Below are 25,546 nucleotides of genomic sequence, written 5' to 3'. Positions count from 1 at the left end.
CGTGGTCGGGGTGTGACAATTACTCACCTATTTATAGGACCACCAGTTCGCACGAGTTAACCAGCCCACTTCGCACGAACTGGCAACATCCAGTTTGTGCGACTTGACCTATACATGTCAGTTCGTGCGACCTGGACTATAAGACATATAAAACTTAACTTTTTCAACTATTACATACTATTTGACACGACATAGACTGATGACGCAGGCGATAGATATTATGCACCAACAAACTCCCCCTTGGATATTGCCGTAGTCTTCAGTCAGCCTGTCTTCAAAACATTCTTTCACAAAGACTTGAAAAACTCTTCTCTTTGCTTCGGCTTTCTCAATAACGCTTTCCTGAGTTGTTCCTTCTCTTTCGCAGCTTTCTTTTCTTCCTCAGCTAGTCTTTGCACACATGTAAATCTAGCAATCCTATCCTTTTCTTCTCGCTCTTTTCTCTCCTTCTCAGCTTTCATAAACTCTTCCTTTTCAATCTTTCTCCACATTGATAACCACATATTTTCAGAATTTATACCTTTCTGAAATCAAATTATAGCAACTTTCTGAAACTGCAGAGCTTGATCTTTATCTTCAGCTTTAAACCCAATCTTGTTCATAAACAAACTGTCACACCCCCAAAATACCACCTAGGGAATGTCCTTGATAGGCGTGTGACGTACCAACAACGAGCCACTAATTACATTGAACCCATTCAAGTTTATAAATAAAATCCCCAATTATTAATGAAAAATGTCATCAACAAGTTTAAATGAAAACCAACATATCCAGCGGAAGCATATAGTAAACCAAAGTTAAATTGTTCAAACCCAATGTATAATAGCAATAATCAATCTCATGAGTCCCTCCAGTCAACCCATGACCACTCCAGCTACTCCAGACAGCAAGTTTCCAAATCCAAGATATCTAACGACCTGCGAGCATGCAACAAGTGTATCAGACAACGCTGGTGAGTTCATAGTTTTACGAAAATGTTGGTTACCAAGTGTTTGGTTAATCCATTGTATTTAATGTTGATAATATCCTGAATACAAGACGGCTTCTGATTTACATTGCCCTTTCTCAAATGCTCTTATAAAATCATTGGTCATGACTAGGTCATTAGTTCAGCACCCGTCCTCCCAGGTACGGGGTGAGGTTGCCAAACCTAAGTAGCGCTACCAACTAATACCATGTTACCTCTCAGGTAACCAAACAACACGAAGTGACTTTAAAGGTGATAGGATGAGTATATTATCCAACATTACTGATTTATAACAGGACGTATTCCTTTCAGGAATACCCAAACAAGTTTCCCAAAACCTATCACTCCCTGGGATACCCAAAAACTGTCCCAACCACCAGGACGCATGCTCAAGAGAGATGAACTCACCTTTGGTTTGCTCGGTTAAATTAAACGCTCGTTAAACAGTTGATCAATCAAATCCTATCATGGTTACCAGAGACAGTCAGTTTCATGAATTCACAATTCACGTATCTAGTCACACGTATTGCTTAAGCAATAACTATCATACATATAATCATCACGTATATCATAACAAGCATAGTTTGTACTATCACACAAGTTGTAGCAAATATCAATACCGGCACACATTCACATTGCAAGTTAGGGCCGTGCACGCAAGTTTCATTCCATCATTTGTAATTAGTTCGCCCATCACAAAGAGATAGGACCCAATCAGTTAACATGTAACGGCCCACTAACTAGAGTTGTACAAACTTACAAGTTCCATTTATAACCTAACTTAGTGTTAATACTAGTTTACTTTTAACATAGCCCGAAGGCCCAAATAATTGTGCGACACCCTTTAAGTTCCCCCGGCCCAACACCCCTTGTGCGGCCCAGTAGACAACCGTTATTAATTGTGCAGTCCACAATGGCAATTGTTCCAACCCAAATATCCTAACCGGCCCAACATAATGCTCTAGAGTGACCCGGTTATAATTCAGTCCAGCCCGTGTATCTTTTTTTTAATATTAACAGTAACTTATTAATTAATAGGTAACTAACAATCCAAAAAACAAATAACAAAATACCTCTAACTTCTCAACAAATATAAACCGGTTCATCATCACAACTATAACCATGTTATCATATGAATTCTTTGATCACCGATTCATGATTATGATCAACACTTTCGGTCCAATCACATGTCACAACTCACACATCCTAATCATTATGTCGGTTCAGAAATCATGTGCCACATTCAACTAGATTGACTTGTCATTAATTTTTGTCAGCAACTTTCTTTGTTATGCAAACCTAACACAATTCAACTTTTCTTCTAATTTGCATGAACTGAAATCAACTTATACTTGGCCCAACAGTCACACAACATTGTTTATTAATATTAAGCACATCATCGATCATCATGCCTATCGGCCATGCATCGGACATAAACAGGAGCAATCAGGCACATCAACCATACGTAATAACAAACATCAATCATGTAATAACACTTCAATTATCAATATTATTAACCCTAACCTTCGATCCACAAGAACATTAATATGCAATGACTATATGGTTATTAACATGTAAATGATCACCTGAAACAAGAAATGAACTAACATATGCATGACTGACTAACCATAAGGTTGATACTCGCAAGACGCAAAGGTTGGTCTCCACGAGAAGGGGCTTCGACAACAAAAGGGGGTGGGGGAGGGGGTCTCCAGTCGCTGATTTCCGACTCAAGGGAATAGGCTAGGGTTTGTTCAACTTCCAAATCACCGTTTACGTGCCCCTCCTATCTCTCTTGTATACGAAACCCAAAATGGTTTGGGCTTAATCAACAAGTGTGGGCCGATGGGTTCAAAGAATAAGCTAGAGGTTCAAAGTGTGTGATCTAATACATGCATCACGGCTCGAAAAGAAGTGTGTCGCGGCCCAAGTGTATAACTAGATTCTAGTTCGGCCCAAGCGAGAGACTAGACGACACTACATTATTTACTCTTCCACGTACGTACAAATACGGCAATGCGACATAAGTAATTCAACACATGTATAACACGATTAATACACATAACACGTTTAATACTTGTAAAACGTTTAATACATGTAACACGTTTAACGACTTCGTGTGCAGTTAATATGCACACATAAATATCTAGTTATGTACACGTGTAATCCAGCGCGAAAGATTGTGGAGTTTAAATAACGCTAACCTTAGGGATTCGAGTTGTCACATCATCCACATCTTGAAAGAAATTTCGTCCCGAAATTTGACAAGTAAGCACAGAAAGGTGAAGTGATACATCAAGATTGTTGGGGATTTTCCTCAGGTGCCACACAAACACTCGATATCCTTCACAGAACAATTCACAATCCACATTGGATCGTACAGATGAATGTATCTGCTTTCATTCCCAACTTTGTAAACTATCACTTCTTCGGTTGTCATGCAGCTCTAAACCCAACATACAAACCCTTCGTGAAAATTCTGTTCCATCTTCGGCAATGGAATATTCTTTATAACCCTGGGCTTCTTGATCTGGAGAATTGTTTCTTCAATGCCTGTAACAGGATCCGTCTTTTTGACTTTCTTCGGATAATGTGGCTTTCAGTGACGAAATTCTTTGAAAGCTTCAAATTTCATCAAGTCCCATGTAGGCATATCATGAACTCTGACCGGATATGATAACGTTCTGACTTTGGGCAACTCTTCAACATCCCACCAAGGCAGAGACATTATATCTTGAATATACTTGAAATACTGAACGCCAAATTCTCTTCTGATTGCATAAGCGTTGACTTGTGGCAAATAACCCCAACTTATGATATTACCCAAAGAAACATCCTTATCACTTCTGTAATACTGCAGTGGTCTTTTGAATTTTCTTTCTGTATCCTTCCTGAACCACTTCTTTCTTTCTTCGCGTTGTTCTTCTTTCGACATTTCTTGAAAACTTTTATTTTTAACACTTTCTGCCACTTTTCTTCTCAATTCATCCTCATTTTCTTGACTGAAAAACTCAGCAAGAGTTGGAAAACTAGAAGTATCAACGTTAACATTCTCAGACTGATCATCTTCACTCCACTCTTCTATTTCCACTTTGTCATAGTTATCAGCTTCTTCAACGTACTTGTACTGATATTCAGGTTGCTGATTGATATCAAACTTGTTCAACTCTTCTTCAAAATCGAAGTTAAAGTCACTTTCTTCAATGACCATCATCTTAACGATTTCAGCTCGAGTATAAGTATGCAAGATCTCTCCTTCTTCTACATCGTGTTCAAGACGTAGAATTAAACTTGTACCCTTATCAACATTCTCATCAACTTTTTCAGCATCATCATGCTCCCCCTCTCCTCCTGCATTTTTAGATTCTTCATTTGCATCATCTTGAAGATAATCATCAATATTCTCTTCATTTGATGCTTCACACACTTTGATACCCGAAGTACCTTGATCATCATCATCATTACCATCATCATCATCATCACTATGAACAGAATACACTTCATCTGCAACATCTTTCAGATTATCATCTTCGTCTTCTTCATCATCTTCATCATTGTCATTAATCTCACCAGATACTGAAGTTATGGGATAAGGATCTAGAATAGACGATTCAGGAACTTTTGTCGGAACAATTGCCCTTTCAGTTACTTGAACAACACCTTTAACTGGAACACCTTTACCCTTATTTTTCATTTCAGCTTTACGTCTTGCTCTTACTTCTTCAAGTTCTTTCTCTTCAAATCTTTGTTCAATTGATTTACCAATCAAGTCTACAATCACTTTCTTTAACATATAATCTTCATGTTCTTTCTTAGCATTCTTGGCTTCTAACTCTTTGTTTTTCAACTTAAAGTACTCATTCTGCTCATCTCTTCGAGTCTTTTCTTCTTCCAATTCAGCTATTCGAACTTTAAGAATATCTATTTCGGCTTGATCAGCTTCAACCTTTTTCAACAAAGATGAATTTTTAGCTTCAACAGACTTGATACGTGTTGGGATTAAACCCTATCAGAGGAACAGATAATTAAAGCCAAAACTGGACCAGGTCAGTGGATCCAGGATAAGCAGATATTATGTACACAAGTCTCTCCCCTTGAAAGTGGTTTCAACATCTGCTGACCTCCTATCTACTGATCGTACAAACTACTGACCTACAAACTGCTGATCAAGTAAAAGACTGATGATAGACTAAAGCTCTGCTGTTCAATCTACTGCCTTGAGTCAAGCTCTGCTGATCATGACAAGTACTGCTGGGTTCACATCAGTGGAAGGATGCAGCAGTAGTTTAGATGTCTTTATGTAATGAAATGTAATCACAGTAGTTAGCATAGCAGAGGTTGTATAGATCTGAGGTTAGAATTTGTTAGGAGGTTAGATGTCACTTTCATGGTGACGTCATCTTAGATGCTTCAGTGGTTTGCTCGTGCCTATAAATAGAACAGTGCTCTATACTGTTCTATTAGCTCTTTCACTATCTTCTTCCTGCACGAACAAATACTGTGAGCTCAGGCTGAGGGGGAGTTTGTTGCATACTTGCAAATTGTAATCGTCGTTGAAATTAAATTCAATCATTCGGTTCAATGTTAAACTTGTATGTTAAAAGCAATTCTCCTATTTGATTGTGAAAAGTTTGCTTCCATCTTAATTCCGCTGCACAACTCATTCATCTTCATATTAATTCAAACGTAAAACACAATCAAAACCAAACTTAGATCCTAACAATTGGTATCAGAGCTTGGACAGTCAAATTTGATTTAACAATCATTTTGACATAAATAGTTCAGCTCGCAATCGTTGATAATGATAGTTTGTTCGTTTTATTGAAAAACAGAGCAAGGTTTAATCACCATCAAAGTTGATTAATCAGTGCCTGTAAAACAACCAGGATGACGTCACAATCGCAAGATGATAAGAATAACATTGGCTCTCTTTTCAAACCACCCATGCTTAAACGTAATGAATACAACATCTGGGAGAGAAGGATGGGTCACATCCTTGCTCAACAGAATACTGGATGTTGGAGGTCTGTTGTTTTTGGTCCCCATGTTCCTATGGTGCCAAGTGCTGAGGATGCAAAGAAGTTCGTACCAAAACCAACTGAAAATTATACTGAAACTGACTTTCAAATGTTCGAACTCGATGCCAAAGCATTTAGCATCATAGCATCTGCATTACCCAATGAAATCTATGCTGGGCTGTTACATTGTAACAGTGCCAAAGAATTATGGGATGCATTGAAGGAATAATTTGGGGGACAGAAGAGGTTATTGAAAACAACAGGGAAATTCTAAATCAGAAATATGAAACATTTTGTCACATCAAGGGTGAATCATTAACCCAACAGTTTGAACGTTTTAGCTGTCTCATTAGTGAATTAAGGCTTGTTAAAGTTACATTTCCAAATGCAACTCAAAATAGCAGGTTTCTTAGATCACTACCTGAAAAATGGGACAGAATTGCTTTTATCACTAGAAATTCAGCTGAGTTCAAAGATCTGACCCTGACCCAACTCCATGGCAGACTCCTGACCTATGAAAGGGAGTTAAACCAGAAAAGGAAGTTGCAAGAGTCTGGTAATGTTGCTGATGATTATTCATTTGGCAGCACAGCTCTTTTTGGTCAGGAAGAATCTGGTAGCAGCAGTAAGGATCAGAGTTTTGATCATTTTATTGACATAACTGCTAGTTTTAACAACTCTGATCCTCACTCTGCAAATTATGCTTTCACTGCAAATTGTGAAAACCAGATGTCAAATAATCTATGTTTTGAACTCAATGATTTGCAAAATTTTGATCCCACTGACTTAGAAGAGATGGACATTTTGCATCAATTGGCTTTGCTTATTGTTAGAACAAGCAAATTCTACAAAAGAACAGGGAGAAAATTCCCAGGGCTTCATGGGAATTTAAAGATGGGGTTGGATAAGTGAAAAATTAAGTGCTACAAGTTCAATAGGCTAGGTTATTTTGCTAGGGAATGCAGGAGTCTAACCACTGGTCCAATAATTACTCATCCTATCTCAAACCCTAGACCACAACAACAAAGCACTGTGCACTATACCCAATATACCCCTACAGCACTTGTTAACACTGCTCACTATGCTGCAACCCCTGTGCTTGTGCATTATGTTCAAACCACTGTTCCACAAATTCAGTATGTTCAAGCCGCTGTTCCTCAGGCACAAGTGCAACCTGTTGCAACTCAATAAGCTGCTCCAACAGTGGTACAACCAGATCAGCAAAGCTTTTTCACATAAGGCTTTGTTGATTGGAGCAGCATGCCTGATGAACTTGGTGATGAAAATTTTGCTTTCTATGCTTCTAATGATACTTTTGATGATGAATTTTGTTTGATAGCATTAGAGTCAATACTAGAAGGGGTAGAAACTGAAGGTGAACAGCTAAGTGCTGAAACAGTGGAAGAAGTTGCTGAAGCAGTGGTTACTGCAGTTGCTGATGAACTACTGCTGGGAGGAAATTCAGAAACCCTGATTGAACCACTGTCGGATTCTTGGTCCAAAGAAGACAAAGAGAAAGAAGAAGTGAAGAAAGCTGGTGAGGAAGAAGGGAGAGCTGATGAAGAAGGTGATCATCAATGTAATTGTGCCATGATGGCTGCTGCTAAGGTATCACCACATGTTCTTGAAAAACTGTGTTCAGACAAATGCATAATTGCATTTGCTAACATTAAAGAGGTAAATGAAAACCTTAGGGATAAAGTATTATCTGATGAAGTCAAATTTGAAAAGTCATTAAAAGAACTTAAAAACAAATTGGCTGAAAAAGATAAAGAAATCAGCAGTCTCAAAGAAGAGCAAAGCATAAACAAGACTCACCTCCAAACTATGGTAAAAAATACCAAGTTTGTAAAAAGGAGTTGGAATCCACCCAAATCACTTGTGAAAAATGGGTGGAGTCTTGCAAAGGTTATAAGGTCATGCTTGAAAAACAGATTAAGAGCAATGTGAAATTTGGTGTTGGTTTTAGAATACATGATGAAATTAAAAACAATGCTTCTAAAGAATCTGTTCAAACCATTATTGAAGTTATTCCCATAAACAAGGATGACCATGAGGTTAAAATAACTGACAAACTTGGTAACAAAATTACTCTGGAAAGATCTGTGGGATCCTCAACTTTTGAGGAGATTGAGAAATATCAATTTAAACCCACATGGTCTAATGAGTGTGACATCCTTGAAAACATCAAACCAATGGATTTCACAACCACTGATGGTGTAAAAGCTCCAAAAGCAAAGGTTATTCCTATCAAAGATATCCCAACAGTGGTTCAAAACTCTGTTGCTAAGGAAACTGAGAAGAGAAAGAAAAGAGAAAAGATTAAAAACCTGTTTTGTGATTTTTGTGAAAAGAGGAATCACCTAACAAAAGATTGTTTTCATCTAAAAGCATATGATCTAAACAAAACAAGTGTCACTGTAACTGCTGAAAGCTGCACCATCTGTGGTAAAAATAACCACAAAGCTAAGGAATGTGTGTATCTCAAAAACTTTGATGAGAAAAAGAATGAGTACACTGCAAAAACATCCTTAAGTTCACCAGCATCATCTATCAAATTCACCAAGAAACAACCACTGTTTGTCCCAGTCCAAACAACTGTCACAAAACAGCTAAACCAAACATCAAAGAGATGTTCAAGTGACTGATGCACCTCCTGCCAATCAATTCAGAAGAGGTAAAGGACAACCATCATACCAAAGGATACCACATGTTTATGAGGCTTACAAAAAGCCCTCTAAACCAAGAGTGAACAGGCATCCTTTTGGTTATCAACATGTGATTGGCCAAGACCCCCAACAGTGGTTAGAGAAAAACATTCCCAAAAATGTTTAAACCCCTGAGCTAACCACTGTCCATGCATCTGCCACCATCCCAGACACTATTGAGACCCCATCCAAAGCCTTATTGGCTTTGGAGACCTTAATGAACTAATCCTTTTATTTCATGTGCAGGGAGCTTCTACATGCTTAGATAGTCTTTGGTATGTAGATAGTGGAGGCTCCAGGCACATGACAGGATGTAAAGCCCTTCTTCAAGACTTCAAAACTCATGGAGGGGGTGATATATCCTTTGGCAATAATAGTAAAGGGAAAGTTCTGGGGTCTGGTACAGTGAAACCTGGTAATGTAAAATTTGAAAATGTCAATCTTATAGACAATTTAAAATTCAACCTCCTGAGTGTGTCACAAATGAGTGACAAGGGGTATGGCTCATTCTTCAAAAAGGATTGTTGTAGGATTTTTGGACCAGAAATGGTTGAAAAGATTGAAGCAATAATCAAAAATGGTAAAACTAAACTTGTTGCTCAAAGAAGTGGCAATGTTTATGTTGTTGACATGTCAAAAGAGTGCCCCAGAACTAATGCATGTCTGTTCTCAGCTGCATCAAACAAAGAGACAGAACTATGGCACAGAAGATTGGGGCACACAAATCTTAAGACAATCACTGCCATTTCAAAACAGGGGTTAGTAAGAGGTTTACCTCAAAAACTGTTCACCTGTCCTGAGCATTGTGTTTCCTGTCTAAAAGGAAAACGACGTAAAAGCTCCTACAAATCCATTGATGAGTCCAAAACAACCAAATGTTTGCAAATGCTTCATATGGATTTGTTTGGCCCAGTTAAAGTCATGAGTCTAAAGAAAAAGAGATAATGTTTGGTTATTGTTGATGACTTGTCTAGGTTTACATGAACTTACTTTTTGCACTCAAAAGATGAGACTGTAGGCATTCTGCAAGACTTTGTGAAACAGGTTGAAAAGCAGTTTGACCTTCCAGTAAAAATCTTCAGGAGTGACAATGGCATAGAGTTCAGGAACAAGGAGTTGGATGATTTCTGTGTGTCAAAGGGAATTGTGAGGCAGTGTAGCATTCTAAGGACACCAGAACAAAATGGGGTTGTTGAAAGGAAGAACATAACTTTGATTGAGGCTGCTAGAACCATGCTTGCAGATTCAGGTTTGCCATTAACTTTTTGGGCAGAGGCAGTAAACACTGCTCGCTATGTCCAAAACAGAGTTTTAATCAACCCCGGGCATCGAAAGACTGCCTATGAACTGCTGTATAAAATAAAGCCAATAATCTCATATTTCAAAGTTTTTGGCTGCCCATGCTTCATTTTAAACTTAAAAGATTCTACCTCAAAGTTTGCAGCTAAAATTGATTGTGGTTATCACCTGGGATACTCAACCACTGCTAAGGCCTACAAAGTGTTTAACACAAGGACCAAAACAGTGGAAGAGACTTTGAATGTAAAGTTCAATGAACTTTCATCACTGAAAATCCCAACAAATCCTGCAGATTTGTTTGATCTTGATAAATTCACTTTTGAAAATACTACTATCAAGACTAACAGTGCAGGTCCATCTGAGAATTCATCACCAGACTATGGGTATGAGATCATCATTCCTCAACAAAAGTCTGCCACAATGGGAAGAGCAGCAGGTGTTCAAAACAGTTGTCAAAGCTCAACCACTGCTACCTCAACAGTTGTTGACCAAAGTAGCGCTTTAACCACTGTTTCCTCATCATCAAACACTACTGACAAAAGCCATCAAATAGTGGATCAAAGTCAGCATGTGTCCTCACCATTACCTCCTATTCCACCACCTTTTGAAGCCACTGCTGGATTATCAGTCACCAGCAGTGGCTAGCTCAGATGATTCATATCTGTAGCCTTCACCACTTAATGCCATTGTTCCATACCAAGGAGAGTTGATCTTCTTGAAATCTCATCCACCAGACCAAATTATTGGCAACATCAATGAAGGGGTGCTCACAAGAAGTCAATCCCAAAATATTTGTCTTTTGCTGGTTTTCTATCTCTCCATCAGCCAGTCAAGTACTAAGAGGCACTGAAAGACAATAGCTGGGTAGAAGCCATGCAAGAGGAGCTCCAACAGTTTAAAAGACAACAAGTATGGGAGCTTGTATCACTACCAAAGGGTGTAAGTCCTATTGGCACAAAGTGGGTCTTCAAAAACAAAACTAATGAAAGGGGCATTGTTGTCAAGAATAAAGCCAGGCTTGTGGTTCAAGGTTACAGACAAGAAGAGGGCATTGACTATGATGAAACATTTGCCCCTATAGCAAGACTTGAAGCTATCAGATTATTTCTGGCCTTTGTTGTCAACCACAACATCAAGGTGTATCAAATGGACATTAAACGTGCAGTCCTCTATGGTAAGATTCAAGAAGAGGTTTATATTTATGAACCTCTAGGCTTTGAGGATCCATTTAATCCAGGTCATGTCTACAAGCTAAATAAAGCTTTGTATGGCCTGAAACAAGCACCAAGAGCCTGGTATGAAACTATTTCCACCTTTCTACTCTCCATTGGTTTCACTAGAGGAAGAATTGATAAAACACTGTTTTTAAAATGGAGAGGGAAGGATTTGATGATTGTCCAAATTTATATGGATGAGATCATCTTTGGAAGCACATGTAACAAAATGTGTGAAGAGTTTAGGCAACTCATGACAGATGAGTTTGAAATGAGTGCAATGGGTGAACTCCAGTGTTTTCTTGGTCTCCAAGTAAAACAACTGCAAAATGGTACTTTTAGCCATCAAGGCAAATATGCCAAAGAACTCTTAAAGAAATTTGATATGGGTGATTGTAAGCCATGCAGTACACCCATTGCAACCAATAAATTAGTCATGTCTGATGAGAAGGATGAATTGGTTGATCAGAACTTATATAGAAGCATGATTGGGTCTTTATTGTACCTAACTGCATCTTGACCAGACATCATGTTTGCAACATGTGTCTGTGCAAGATCCCAATCAGCCCCTAGAAAGTCAAACCTTATTGCTGTAAAAAGGATATTCAGATACCTCAAAGGTGCTCCCACACTTGGTATCTAGTATCCAGCTGATGGTAAAATTGAGCTTTCAGGTTTCTCAGATAGTGACTTTGCTGGATGTGACAAAATAAGGAAGTCCACTTCAGGAGGGTGCCAATTCCTAGGCAATTGCTTGGTATCTTGGCAAAGCAAAAAGCAAGCAGCTGTTTCCACATCCACTGCTGAGGCAGAATATATAGCTGCTGCAGGCTGTACAGCCCAACTGCTTTGCCTTCAAAATTAGTTGCTGGATTTTGCTATCACTGCCTTGAAAACACCACTCATGTTGGACAGCCAGGCAGCAGAAAATATCATCAAAAATCCAGTTTCTCATTCAACCACCAAACACATTGACATCAGACATCACTTTGTTAGGGATTGCTATGAAAAAGTTTGATTTCTCTGCATCATGTTCCAACTAAGGATCAGCTGGCAGATGTGTTGACCAAAGCATTAGACACATCCACCTTTGAAAGCTTGATCTCTAGGATTGGCATGCTAAACATGGAATAAAAGGCAAAATCCTGTTTTTCTATGAACAAAACCTTTAAAATGTTTTCAGAAAATCAAAAATCCATCCTTAAAAATAGCTAAAAACGAATTTTTCATTAAATCCTTAAAAGTTTGCCATAACCACTGATGAGTTCAAAAGTCTGATCTACTTCAAAAGTCTGTCCACTGCTAAAAGTCATCCCCTGTTCCCTTATTCCTTTGATAAGCACTGTTGTTCAAAATCAGTGTTGTATCCACTGATGTACTATCCACTAATAGTAAAAATCATCCACTGTCCTCATTACCGTTGCAACCTCTGCCTTCATCAGTAGTTTTCATAAAAGTACTGTCCTTCGCTTCATCAGGGGATGGCATGTGGACAGTACATAGTGGTCAGACCCTTTGTAACCGCTGCCACGTCAGCATTCACTTTTTCTCCATAAAACCCCCTTTCAAATCCCCAAACAGGGTTCTACTGTCGAATTGAATGCTTAAAAATTCTCTTCTCAAAGCAGTTTTCATCACATTTCATCAAATTCCTTCGTAAAATTTCTTCGATCGTCTTCTTCAAAAATGACCAAATCGAAGTCTTCCGCAAAATCCACCACAAAATCATCCTCAAAAAAAGCCTCTCAAAAGGCTAAACCCACAGAAATTCCACACAAACCCTCTCACAATCTTCTTGGTCTTCTCACAAAACCCAACACCACAGATGCTTTCGATTCCGTCCTCGATATGATCACTGCTTCAAAGTACAAAACTTTGTTAACAGTAGATGCACCAATTTATTTGACGACCCAAAGAGAGTTTTGGAAAAATGCAACCCTTGAAAAACAAGGTGACACTGTCACTACCATTAACTCTTCTCTAAAGCAGTCAAAATCACACCACAATACATCTCGGAAGTCATTCGGCTCGATGATCAACAAGGTAAAACATTCTTCTCTAAAAACGAGTTAAACATTGACTTTCTTGAAAGAGGGTATGCATACACAATGATGAAGAGGGATACCTTACAAAAAGGTTTCTTCCCTCTTGCAACAAGATTTTTATTTCAAACCCTCCTAATGTGTGTTTCAAACAAAACCATTGCTTTTAATGAAATACCATTAAAGATACAAAATCTGGGATATGCTATTCTTCAAGAAGAAAATTTTAATTATTCCCAGGAAATCTTTAATGATCTGGTTAAAAATGTTGAAATAAAATCATTCTTACTATTTCCAAGATTTCTAAGTTATTATTTTGAAAAGAAATTTAGTAAGGATGATATTTAAGGATGATATTTCTACAATAAACCAAGGTGATTCTTTCAAATAAATAGCTTAACTGCTGAAACAATTACAAGAATGTCAACACCTTGCAAAACACAAGCAGAGGTGCCTGAGCAGATTTTAGCAGCAAACACTGCTCCTCAGGTATCTGCTGCTGAGCCCACTGCTCAAGGTGATCAAAGCAGCAGAAGAACTGCTTTGAAACCCACACCTAAAATTCCCTAAAAGCCAAAACAAAAGAAAATTCAAAAACCCCCCAAACCTACCAAAAAGGCAACTCTGGAGGATGAGATACCAGAGCAACTGCCAGTGACAGCACAAAAGTCACAAGAAACCACTGTTGCTACTTCCTCACAGCAGTTGGTAGAAATATCTCAACCCATGGCTGAAAATCCTCCTGCTTCTTCTCAAAAAGAATAGGTTGTACAAATAGGGACACCACAATATGATGCTCTAGAATCACTTGCTTCCATCATCCACAGTCCAATGCCCGGGGCAAATTCTCTTTCTATACCTAACCTCACATCCACAATTCTACCAAATACAAAGATTTTATTGGATGCAATTGATTTGAACCAGGCACAAACCAGTCTTTCTCAATCACATGTCCATGAGAATATGCCTCAACAAATGACTGGGCCTAATGTATCAGTGTTTGCTAACCCACCAACATAACCTGAGGAGGTTACACCCCTTGAGTTACAAGTAACCCTTGGTGGTATTCCAAGTGAAGCAGCCACTACAAGTGTTGAACCCACTGGTTTACACTTGGACAGTGGTTACATCAATAAGACTTCCTTGGAGGCAATTCCATCCATAGCACCTCTGCTAACCACTGGTGAGTTTATTTTAACCACTGGTACTATCAAAAGGTTATCAAGTGCTGAAGGAAGAAGTCCCCAATACCAAGAAAAAGGGGCATCAGTGGTTAATGCTTGGAGTACACTCCCTGTATCAACCACTGATACAACCACTGTTAGTGGGAAATCAGATGATCCCATTCAGTTGGGTGATGGTTTAAAGTACCAGGAATTAACGGCCAGAGTTGAAAAACTAGATACTTCTGTTGTAGAAATCAAAGAAATGCTGCATAAGTTGTTGAAAGTACCAAAGCTGTCACACCCCGACCGCGTATAACATGCAACCGCGGCGGAAACGTCGGGGAGTGTTGGGACAGAATTAATTGTTTCATAACCATGGAAATTAAAGTTACATTTTATTTATCAAACAAGCGTATTACATTGTCTTTAAACAGGAAATAAAGAGTTCATAACATAATTAAACCAGTCTATCTTTGTTTTATGTCTCTAAGGCACAGGTCCGCCCTAATGTCACAATCGTCATCCTAAGCGATAGCTCCTGAAAACACATGTGAAAGTAGGTACGTCAGCATAAAAATGCCTGTGAGATACATAGGTTTTGTGAAAATGGGATTCATGACTTGAGTTTAAAGAGAACGTTTAATAACAGTCAGTCATGAACCTTGTAAATTGTTTAGTCTTGTAAATCATATGAGAAACAATAAGATCAGATGATATGTATAAATAAAATGTAAGGTTAAAGGAGAGTAAAAATGGGTTTGTATAAGATAAGTTTCTTTGTAAAACAATGTCTTTGTGAAGAATATGTTATTTGTGAAAAAGGTAACATGTCTATACTAAAATGATTTAAATAATGCAACGATAGGTAATATTATACAAACATTTATATATAGGAAGTACCAGCGGCGTATCCACCATGTTTGTATCATATTACATACGCCACGTTACTCAAACCATTTACCCAAACCAACCACCATGTAAATTGTTCATGTATAAATCAATTGTCAAGTGTTATTATGTAAACCATATCGAAATGTCTATGTTCAATGTAGAACACCAAATGCGTATATCAATGTCAAAATGTTTATGTTTACTGTAGATCATGTAATGTGTACCCAAAATATATCACGTATGGTAAGTGAAATATATCAACTAAACCATATGTAGAATGCACAAAAACAAGGTTTTGAAGTAAAACATGGTTCAAATCAAAGTTATGTTTTGTGGAACAAATGCATGCTATACTGATACAAACATTTATGCGGTATTGTGAAAATGCATACATCCAAGCCTTGAGACTGTGGCGATAAACCTTTAAACAAATTTAAGGTTTATCTAAGTTATGTGTATCGAATTCGGTCATTCCTTTCATCCAAACCAACCTAGGATGTCCGGAACGGGAGTTGTCAATTCTTATGGTACCACTACATACTAACGAACGGCGTAGCTAATGTTAATGAATGTATTGTTCCATGTTAAACAAACCAAATGTCATACCAAAATGAAGGCATGTGATGTAAGAAATCGTACTAAGTATCCACACAATGGGCATAAATAGCATGAAATGTAATGTGAAACAATGTGCTAAGTACGCACACAATGGGCATACATAGCATGAAATGTAAAGTAAAACAATGTTCTAAGTACGCACACAATGGGCATACATAGCATGAAATGTAATGAAAGCATGTACTATAAGAAAACATGGAAGGCATGAAAGTAATAAGTAGGCACATGTGTTTCACCCCAAAATGTTTGGAAAACAGTAAAAGAGGGGTCTATGTACTCACATAGACACCTTGAAAGCATTTGAAAGATGGGGTTCTATGTACTCACCTGAGATTGCTTTGAAGTTCTTGTATAACAACCAAATACTACTAGAGACCACGGATATCAAACGACACCTAATATAGGTAACTATGTTAATATACCGGACCTAAATCGGAAGATTGGATTGAATGAGGGTTCGTAAGCCAAACGAGTATAGAGGCTCGTGTAATATGGTTTAACAAGGCCTAAATTCTAAAATGAAACCTAACCTAAGTGCTTACGACCCATTACGACCCGTTTAGGTAGCTTATGCTACCTTAACGCGTCGTTCGCGTAAAACGCGTTTGGAACACCTAACATCGTGACCATAAGGTATAACCTCGGAAGGTTACAGCTATGGTCACCTAATGTGTTTGGTCGGATCCTAATGATCGACCAAATGGGTCGGGTTCGAAAGTGTAAGCGATTGTTTAGATCGCTTACCTTACGACCCTATATAAGCACTAAACTAAAAGTGACGAGCTAAGCATGTTAAACATGCTTAACTAAGTTTAGAAAACAGGTTTGGTATCAAAACAAAGGGTTTTGATACCCACGAGTAGTTTGGTTACAAAATACGCAAGAATGCGCATTTTGGCCGAAACTACGACTCGTCAGTGAGCCTAGATAATGTGGTAATCAGTAGGTATAGTCACTACGGACTATAACCATCGTGATCACGCTCACGTTATGAAGTTCCAACGACCTTCGTGTTGACCATAAGCTGGTCAACGCCGAAAGTCAAACAAAGTTTGACTTTAGCACTAGAAAGCGATTAAAAGAACGAAAGAACACTTACGAAGGGTCCCCGAAAGCTAAACTTGATCCAGGAGCTCAGGTATGAAGCAATGGCATCAACTTAGAGCTCTTTGATCAGTTTTGTGGGTTTTAACACAAATGGGGGGGTATTTATAGGAAAAGCAAGACCGTTAGGATCGTTTCTTGAATATCGTGCCACGATCTCATGCGTACACTTGTCAAGATGTTGTGGTATCATATAGTGACCCTAACTCCAGAGATTGTGAAAGGGCATTGCCCTTTGGAGTGATTGAAAGGCCAAAATCAGCAAAAAAACGAGTTTCTGCATCTGCAGGGCTCACGCGGCCCGCGTCAGGATACAGACAAAACTCAGGCGGGCCGCCTGGCCTTGTCTGATCTGCACAAACTTTCAGAAATGACAGTTTTAGTCCCTGTTGCATATTTAAGCCATTTCCAACACTTCTAAGGCCCGTAAAGCCAACTTTAAGGCCATAAAATGATGCCTAAACATTGTGAACATGAAACACGCTAAAAAATATGCCGGATGTTGGTTCGTTTGGCCGTACGATCGTGATGTTCGGTTAATTACGACGGAATGCGCATAAGCGCGAAAAACGATCCAAATTGCGTGACGAATGGATTTTACTCATGCCAAACACTAAGGCATAATATTATGATGCTTACATAAATTTTTGGATGTCTGGATGTATTCAGAACGTAAGTTATGCGCGAAAGTGCAAGCTTGTGCACTTTTTGACACTTTTAGTCCCTAAATGACCCAAAAGTTTATTTTAGCACATCGAACCTCTCAAAACCTATTTCTAAGCTATGTAAAGGATATTTAAGGTGTGTTTAACTTATGGTCATGTTCTGGAATGTTTGTTACAGTTCAAATTGGCATACTTTCGTAGTTTGTCAAGTTTAGTCCCTGTAAGCGAATTAAATTGTTTTTGCCCTACCAAGGCCTTCAAAACTTATTTCTAAGTTATGTGAACGTTACTTAGGGTATGTTGAGTATATGTTGATGTTCCGGAGTATTTGTCGCATTAAACTGAGTACGTTTACGCACCAGTTTGCGTATAATTCTCCAGAAAGCGATGTAGAGTTTAAAGTCGAACAAAAGTCAAAACATGAAAAATGTAAAACACAACCAAACAAACATTGGGATCAAATAACATTGTTTTATTGATAATTGAACTGTTCATAATGATTTCGAGCACAAATGTTACAGTCTCCCCTACTTGTGGAAATTTCGTCCCGAAATTTATTTAGAGGAAACTCGTGGAAAAAATGCGGATATTTTGCCTTTATTTGATCTTCGCGTTCCCAAGTAAACTCGGGTCCATGTTTAGATTCCCAGCGAACCTTGACCAAAGGAATGCGCTTGCGTTTAAGCCACTTGACTTCACGTTCCATGATTTCCACTGGTTTCTCAACAAATTTCAGTGTTTTATCAACACGAATTTCGTCAAGCGGTATGTGGAGGTTCTCATCAGCTAAACACCTCTTGAGATTGGACACGTGGAAGGTTGGATGAACATTTCCAAGTTCAGGAGGTAACTCAAGTCTGTAGGCTACCTTACTGATTCTTTCAACAATCTTGAATGGTCCAACGTATCTTGGTGCAAGTTTTCCTTTCTTTCCAAATCTGATCACACCTTTCCAAGGTGAGACCTTAAGTAATACACGATCACCGACTTGAAAATCCAAGAGCTTGAGTTTTAGGTCCGCGTAACTCTTTTGACGGCTTCTAGCTGTCTGAATGTTATCACGAACTTTCTTAACCTTATCTGTTGTCTCTAAAATGAGGGCAGGTCCAGTAAGCTAAGCCTCGCCGATCTCATTCCAGCAGACTGGTGAACGACATTTTCGACCGTAGAGAGCCTCGAAAGGAGCCATGTTGATGCTGGAGTGATAACTGTTGTTGTAGGAGAACTTAATCAACGAAAGATGTGAATCCCAACTACCACCAAAATCGATCACACAAGCTCTAAGCATATCCTCTAGTGTCTGGATTGTCCTTTCAGATTGGCCATCCGTTTGTGGATGATAAGCTGTGCTCAGATTAAGTTGGGACCCCATAGCAGATTGCATGGTTCTCCAAAAATGAGAAGTGAAACGAGCATCTCTGTCAGAAATGATGTTCAAGGGAACACCATGTCGAGCTACAATTTCATCCACGTAGATTTGAGCAAGTTTGTCAGCAGAAAAATCCTCACGGATTGGCAAGAAATGCGCTGATTTAGTAAGACGATCAACAACTACCCAGATGGCATCGTGACCTTTCTTTGTGCGCGGGAGTTTAGTAATGAGATCCATGGTAATGTTTTCCCATTTCCAAACTGGGATCTCTGGTTGCTCCAATAAACCGGAAGGACGCCGATGTTCAGCCTTCACCTTAAGACAAGTAAGGCATTTTGATACATATAAGGCAATGTCTTTCTTCATACTAGGCCACCAATACTGAATATGAAGATCCTTATACATCTTATCTGAGCCAGGATGAATAGAATAACGAGACTTACGGGCTTCATCCATAAGCAGGGTACGAAGATTATCTTGGCTTGGGACCCACAAGTGGTCCATGAAGTAATATGATCCATTGTCCTTCAGTTCTAGAGCAGGAGTTATGTGATAAGGAAATTCCTTATCCATCAAACCTTGCGAAACACAAGATTGTTGAGCCTGAGAAATACGGGCTTGGATATCGGGTTGAGCTTGAATAATAGATTGGACATGAACACAATGAAGCTTAGTACGTTCCTTACGACTCAATGCATCGGCTACGACATTCGCCTTACCAGGATGGTAGCGAATTTCGCAGTCATAGTCGTTTAGAAGCTCCACCCAACGTCGTTGCCTCATGTTGAGTTCCTTCTGATTGAAGATATGTTGAAGGCTTTTGTGGTCTGTGAAAACCACACATTTTGTACCGTACAAATAGTGTCTCCAAATCTTAAGAGCGAAGACAACTGCACCCAACTCAAGATCATGAGTGGTGTAGTTCTTCTCATGTATTTTCAACTGTCTCGATGCGTATGCTATGACTTTGTTCCTTTGCGTTAGGACGCAGCCAAGACCCAATTTAGATGCGTCGCAATAAACGACGAAATCATCATTGCTCTCGGGCAAAGTTAGAACAGGCGCGTCGCAAAGTTTTGTTTCAAAGTCAGAAACGCTTCCTCTTGCTTGAATCCCCAATCAAAGGGTTTGTTCTTCTGAGTTAGAGCAGTTAGAGGAACTGCAATCTTCGAGAAATTTTCTATGAAGCGGCGGTAATAACCCGCTAGACCAAGAAAAGAACGAACTTCAGTAGGGGTAGTAGGCGTATCCCAATCCTTAATCGCACTGATCTTGGAGGGATCTACATGAATACCTTGTTCGTTGACAATATGTCCTAAGAATTGAACCTCTTTAAGCCAAAATTCACACTTGGAGAATTTGGCGAAAAGTTGCTCTTTCTTTAGGAGTTCCAAAGTAAGACGAAGATGTTGCTCATGATCAGCTCGCGTCTTAGAACATATCAAGATGTCATCAATGAAAACGATGATGAACTTATCCAAATAAGGTTTGCAGACCCTATTCATCAAGTCCATGAAAACAGCAGGAGCATTAGTTAAACCGAATGGCATGACTGTGAACTCATAATGCCTATAGCGAGTGCGGAACGCTGTCTTGGGAATATCTTCTTCATGCACACGGAGTTGATGATATCCAGATCGTAGATCAATCTTTGAAAAATAAGAAGCGCCTTGCAATTGATCAAAGAGATCATCGATGCGAGGTAGGGGATATCGATTCTTGATGGTAAGCTTGTTAAGCTCACGATAATCGATACACATCCTAAAAGATCCATCCTTCTTCTTGACAAAGAGAACGGGAGCACCCCAAGGTGAAAAGCTAGGATGGATAAAACCTTTGTCAGAGAGTTCCTGTAGCTGCTTAGACAACTCTTGCATCTCAGACGGTGCAAGACGATATGGAGCTCTGGCAATGGGATTTGCACCAGGTACGAGATCAATACAGAACTCGACTTGGCGTGCTGGGGGTAGACCAGGTAACTCTTCAGGGAAAACCTCTGAATAATCCCGAACGACAGGAATATCTTGAATAGACTTACCTTTGCCCTTATCTTCTACAACATGTGCCAAAAACGCCACATAGTTCTTCCGCAGATACTTCCGAGCTTTAAAACAAGATATGAGTTTGAGACCACTAGCAGGTTTCTCACCACGAACCTGTAGGATCTCACCTGACGAAAGCGGCATGCGTATGATCTTCTCAAAACAAACTATCTCTGCGCGATACTTGGCTAACCAATCCATACCCACAATAACGTCGAAGCTTCCGAGTTGCATAGGCGTGAGGTCAATAGGAAAAAGATGGTTGTTAAGGTTCAACTGGCAGTTGCGGAGAACAGAATCAAGAACAATGGGTTCACCGCTCGCCACTTCTACTGTCAATGGTTTACCTAGTTTCGTTCTAGACACTCGAAGCAATGGTTCAAAAGATAACGACACAAAACTCTTATCGGCACCCGAATCAAAAAGAACAGATGCTAGCTGATTATTAATAAAGAACGTACCGTTCACCACATTATCATCTGCTTATGCCTCTTGTGCGTTCATGTTGAAGACTCGACCTCGAGCCTGAGCCTGATTCTGATTGGCATTCTGATTTTGGTTGGCTAGCCTTGGGCACCGATTTCTGTAATGGGTCAGATCCCCACAGTTATAACAAGCACCTGGTGGGTAGTGTGGTCATGCAGCTTGACCCTGTTGCTGAGCAGGAGGCTGAGCAACTTGTTGAGCCGGGTTCTGAACTGCGCGATTTTGAGCAAACTGACAAACATCGGCAAGATGACCTGACTTCCCACAGTTAGTACAGAAACGGCACTGATGTTGCGGCTGATGGTGACTGTTGCATCTATTGCACAAAGGTGCATTCCCTGAATAGGGCTTCTTTGCTGGAGGCTATGCGGGTTGGTTGGGAGCTGCCTGGTTAGCTTGGGCAGTGACAGCATAGTTTTGGGAAGCCTTACGCTTCCTTGCTCCTTTCGATGAACCAGAATCCTTTCCATTTTTGTTTTGACTTTTCTTGCTATCTTCCTTGTCAGACGACTGTTTCTTGCCCTTGTTACCCTTCCTGTGTAATTTATTCTTCCGAATCTGCGACTCAGTCAATGTCGCTAATAACTCGATCGCCTGACGGAGTGTGGTAGGGTTACTACCAGTAATGATGTCTTGTACCGAGTCAGGCAGGCCGTCGATGTACCTTTCGATAGCCTTGTCGAGTGGGGCAACCATTGTCGGGCAAAGCAGACTCGACTCCTCAAACCTATCAGTATATGCCCTGTGCTCGCCACTATCTTGTTTCAAATCATCAAACTCCTTCTCCAACGCTCGTTGTTCATGACGAGGACAAAACTCCCTCATCATAAGAGCTCTAAGTTCAGCCCATGTCTGTGCTAGAGCAACTTCTGCACCACGGTCTCTCATTACCCCATTCCACCATGTGAGAGCCCTATTCTGAAACACACTCGAAGAAAACTCGACCTTGCAATTGTCAGGACACTGCACGTGGCGAAAAGTATTCTCAATGCTCTCGAACCATTGAAGAAGCCCAGTTGCTCCATCAGAACCACTAAACTTGAGTGGTTTAGCCGAGTTAAAATTCTTGAAATTTCATGGAGCATTGTTATTGTTGTTGGCTTGGTTCCATTGAGCAAAGAGGTTTGGAAGTGCAGCAGCCATTTGCTGTGCAATAATTTCTGCCAGTTCGGCATTTGCTACTTGATTGTCGCGTCGAGGAGGCATTCTAGAAGAGGAAAACATGAAAGGAAACGAGTGAGATGATTGGATGAAGAGAATGAGATGAAGTAAAATCAACAAAAGCAAAGATGATGGTTATGTATCGCTAAGAAAACAAGCGACACATAATGTCTAATCAAAGTAAATGGGTCGAAAGTAATGCATTGCAAAGACATGCTCGCCTATAAGTGAACACTCACCCCAAGAGTTCACAGGTAAGAGTGACTGGTCCGATTATGTGGATTTGTACGAACACTCTAGCCTTAGACAGAAAACCCGGGGTACAGGCATTCACTCTTCTAGTTTGCACGTGCTCACACTATTAAAACCCAAAACTTTGACGAGACTTTGAAAATTCAAAGGGGTCCAAAACCATATAACAGACGGTTCAAAACCTAGTAATCAATCATCCTAGAACAGATGATTAATTTTCAAAGCGGATTCGGAATCGCTGTTCTCGTTGTGGTTATCACCTAAGGATAGGTGAAGTGCATGTTTTAAAATCTAAACACAAGATAACTTGTGTTAGGGTCCTAGAAAGTTATAGTCTAGGTCAAAGCATTACTAATAACCTAATTCCCTATAACCATTGGCTCTGATACCAACTCTTCTGTCACACCCCGACCGCGTATAACATGCAACCGCGGCGGAAACGTCGGGGAGTGTTGGGACAGAATTAGTTGTTTCATAACCATGGAAATTAAAGTTACATTTTATTTATCAAAGAAGCGTATTACATTGTCTTTAAACAGGAAATAAAGAGTTCATAACATAATTAAACTAGTCTATCTTCGTTTTATGTCTCTAAGGCACAGGTCCGCCCTAATGTCACCATCGTCATCCTAAGCGATAGCTCCTGAAAACACATGTAAAACTAGGTACGTCAGCATAAAAATGCCTGTGAGATACATAGCTTTTGTGAAAATGGGATTCATGACTTGAGTTTAAAGAGAACGTTTAATAACAGTCAGTCATGAACCTTGTAAATTGTTTAGTCTTGTAAATCATATAAGAAACGATAAGATCAGATGATATGTATAAATAAAATGTAAGGTTAAAGGAGAGTAAAAATGGGTTTGTATAAGATAAGTTTGTTTGTAAAACAATGTCCTTGTCAAGAATATGTTATTTGTGAAAAAGGTAACATGTCTATACTGAAATGATTTAAATAATGCTACGATAGGTAATATTATACAAACATTTATATATAGGAAGTACCAGCGGCATATCCACCATGTTTGTATCATATTACATACGCCACGTTACTCAAACCATTTACCCAAACCAACCACCATGTAGATTGTTCATGTATAAATCAATTGTCTAGTGTTATTGTGTAAACCATATCGAAATGTCTATGTTCAATGTAGACCACCAAATGCGTATATCAATGTCAAAATGTTTATGTTTACTGTAGATCATGTAATGTGTACCCAAAATATATCACGTATGGTAAGTGAAATATATCAACTAAACCATATGTAGAATGCACAAAAACAAGGTTTTGAAGTAAAACATGGTTCAAATCAAAGTTATGTTTTGTGGAACAAATGCATGCTATACTGATACAAACATTTATGCGGTATTGTGAAAATGCATACATCCAAGCCTTGAGACTGTGGCGATAAACCTTTAAACAAATTTAAGGTTTATCTAAGTTATGTGTATCGAATTCGGTCATTCCTTTCATCCAAACCAACCTAGGATGTCCGGAACGGGAGTTGTCAATTCCTATGGTACCACTACCTACTAACGAACGGCGTAGCTAATGTTAATGAATGTATTGTTCCATGTTAAACAAACCAAATGTCATACCAAAATGAAGGCCTGTGATGTAAGCAATTGTACTAAGTATGCACACAATGGGCATAAATAGCATGAAATGTAATGTGAAACAATGTGCTAAGTACGCACACAATGGGCATACATAGCATGAAACGTAAAGTAAAACAATGTTCTAAGTACGCACACAATGGGCATACATAGCATGAAATGTAATGAAATCATGTACTATAATGTACTAACGAACATAGCAGGTATATGATGTGAAAACATGGAAAGCATGAAAGTAATAAGTAGGCACATGTGTTTCACCCCAAAATGTTTGGAAAACAGTAAAAGAGGGGTCTATGTACTCACATACACACCTTGAAAGCAGTTGAAAGATGGGGTTCTATGTACTCACCTGAGATTGCTTTGAAGTTCTTGTATAACAACCAAATACTGCTAGAGATCACGGATATCAAACGGCACCTAATATAGATAACTATGTTAATATACCGGACCTAAATCGGAAGATTGGATAGAATGAGGGTTCGTAAACCAAACGAGTATAGAGACTCGTGTAATATGGTTTAACAAGGCCTACATTCTAAAATGAAACCTAACCTAAGTGCTTACGACCCATTACGACCCGTTTAGGTAGCTTATGCTTCCTTAACGCGTCGTTCGCGTAAAACGCGTTTGGAACGCCTAACATCGTGACCATAAGGTATAACCTCGGAAAGTTACAGCTATGGTCACCTAATGTGTTTGGTCGGATCCTAATGATCGACCAAATGGGTCGGGTTCGAAAGTGTAAGCGATTGTTTAGATCGCTTACCTTACGACCCTATATAAGCACTAAACTAAAAGTGACGAGCTAAGCATGTTAAAACATGCTTAACTAAGTTTAGAAAACAGGTTTGGTATCAAAACAAACGGTTTTGATACCCACGAGTAGTTTGGTTACAAAATACGCAAGAATGCGCATTT

General features: G+C 39.3%; 1 protein-coding gene across 1 annotated transcript; it reads right to left on the bottom strand.

The window, feature by feature from the left end:
- Positions 1–287: 287 nt before the first annotated feature.
- LOC110866743 (FK506-binding protein 5-like) lies at positions 288–5,540 on the bottom strand. Its single transcript, XM_035988020.1, has 3 exons — positions 5,502–5,540; positions 3,636–4,973; positions 288–524 (listed from the first exon to the last, which is right to left on the bottom strand). Exons 1-3 carry the CDS (start codon positions 5,538–5,540, stop codon positions 288–290), a joined length of 1,614 nt encoding a protein of 537 aa, XP_035843913.1.
- Between the last annotated feature and the right edge of the window lie 20,006 nt (positions 5,541–25,546).

This window comes from Helianthus annuus, chromosome 3 (assembly GCF_002127325.2).
Source record: "Helianthus annuus cultivar XRQ/B chromosome 3, HanXRQr2.0-SUNRISE, whole genome shotgun sequence".
Classification (NCBI taxonomy): domain Eukaryota; kingdom Viridiplantae; phylum Streptophyta; class Magnoliopsida; order Asterales; family Asteraceae; genus Helianthus; species Helianthus annuus.
Note: the sequence above shows the minus strand (reverse complement) of the source record. Positions and strands in the feature narration are given on the sequence as shown.

Coding starts and splice junctions, on each gene's coding strand:
- LOC110866743 (XM_035988020.1), bottom strand. CDS start 5,540: ATGATTGAATTTAATTTCAACGACGATTACAATTTGCAA. Junction 4,974..5,501: donor ACGACGATTACAATTTGCAA/GTATGCAACAAA, acceptor TTCCTCTGATAG/GGTTTAATCCCAACACGTAT. Junction 525..3,635: donor TCAGAACGTTATCATATCCG/GTCAGAGTTCAT, acceptor ATTTGATTTCAG/AAAGGTATAAATTCTGAAAA.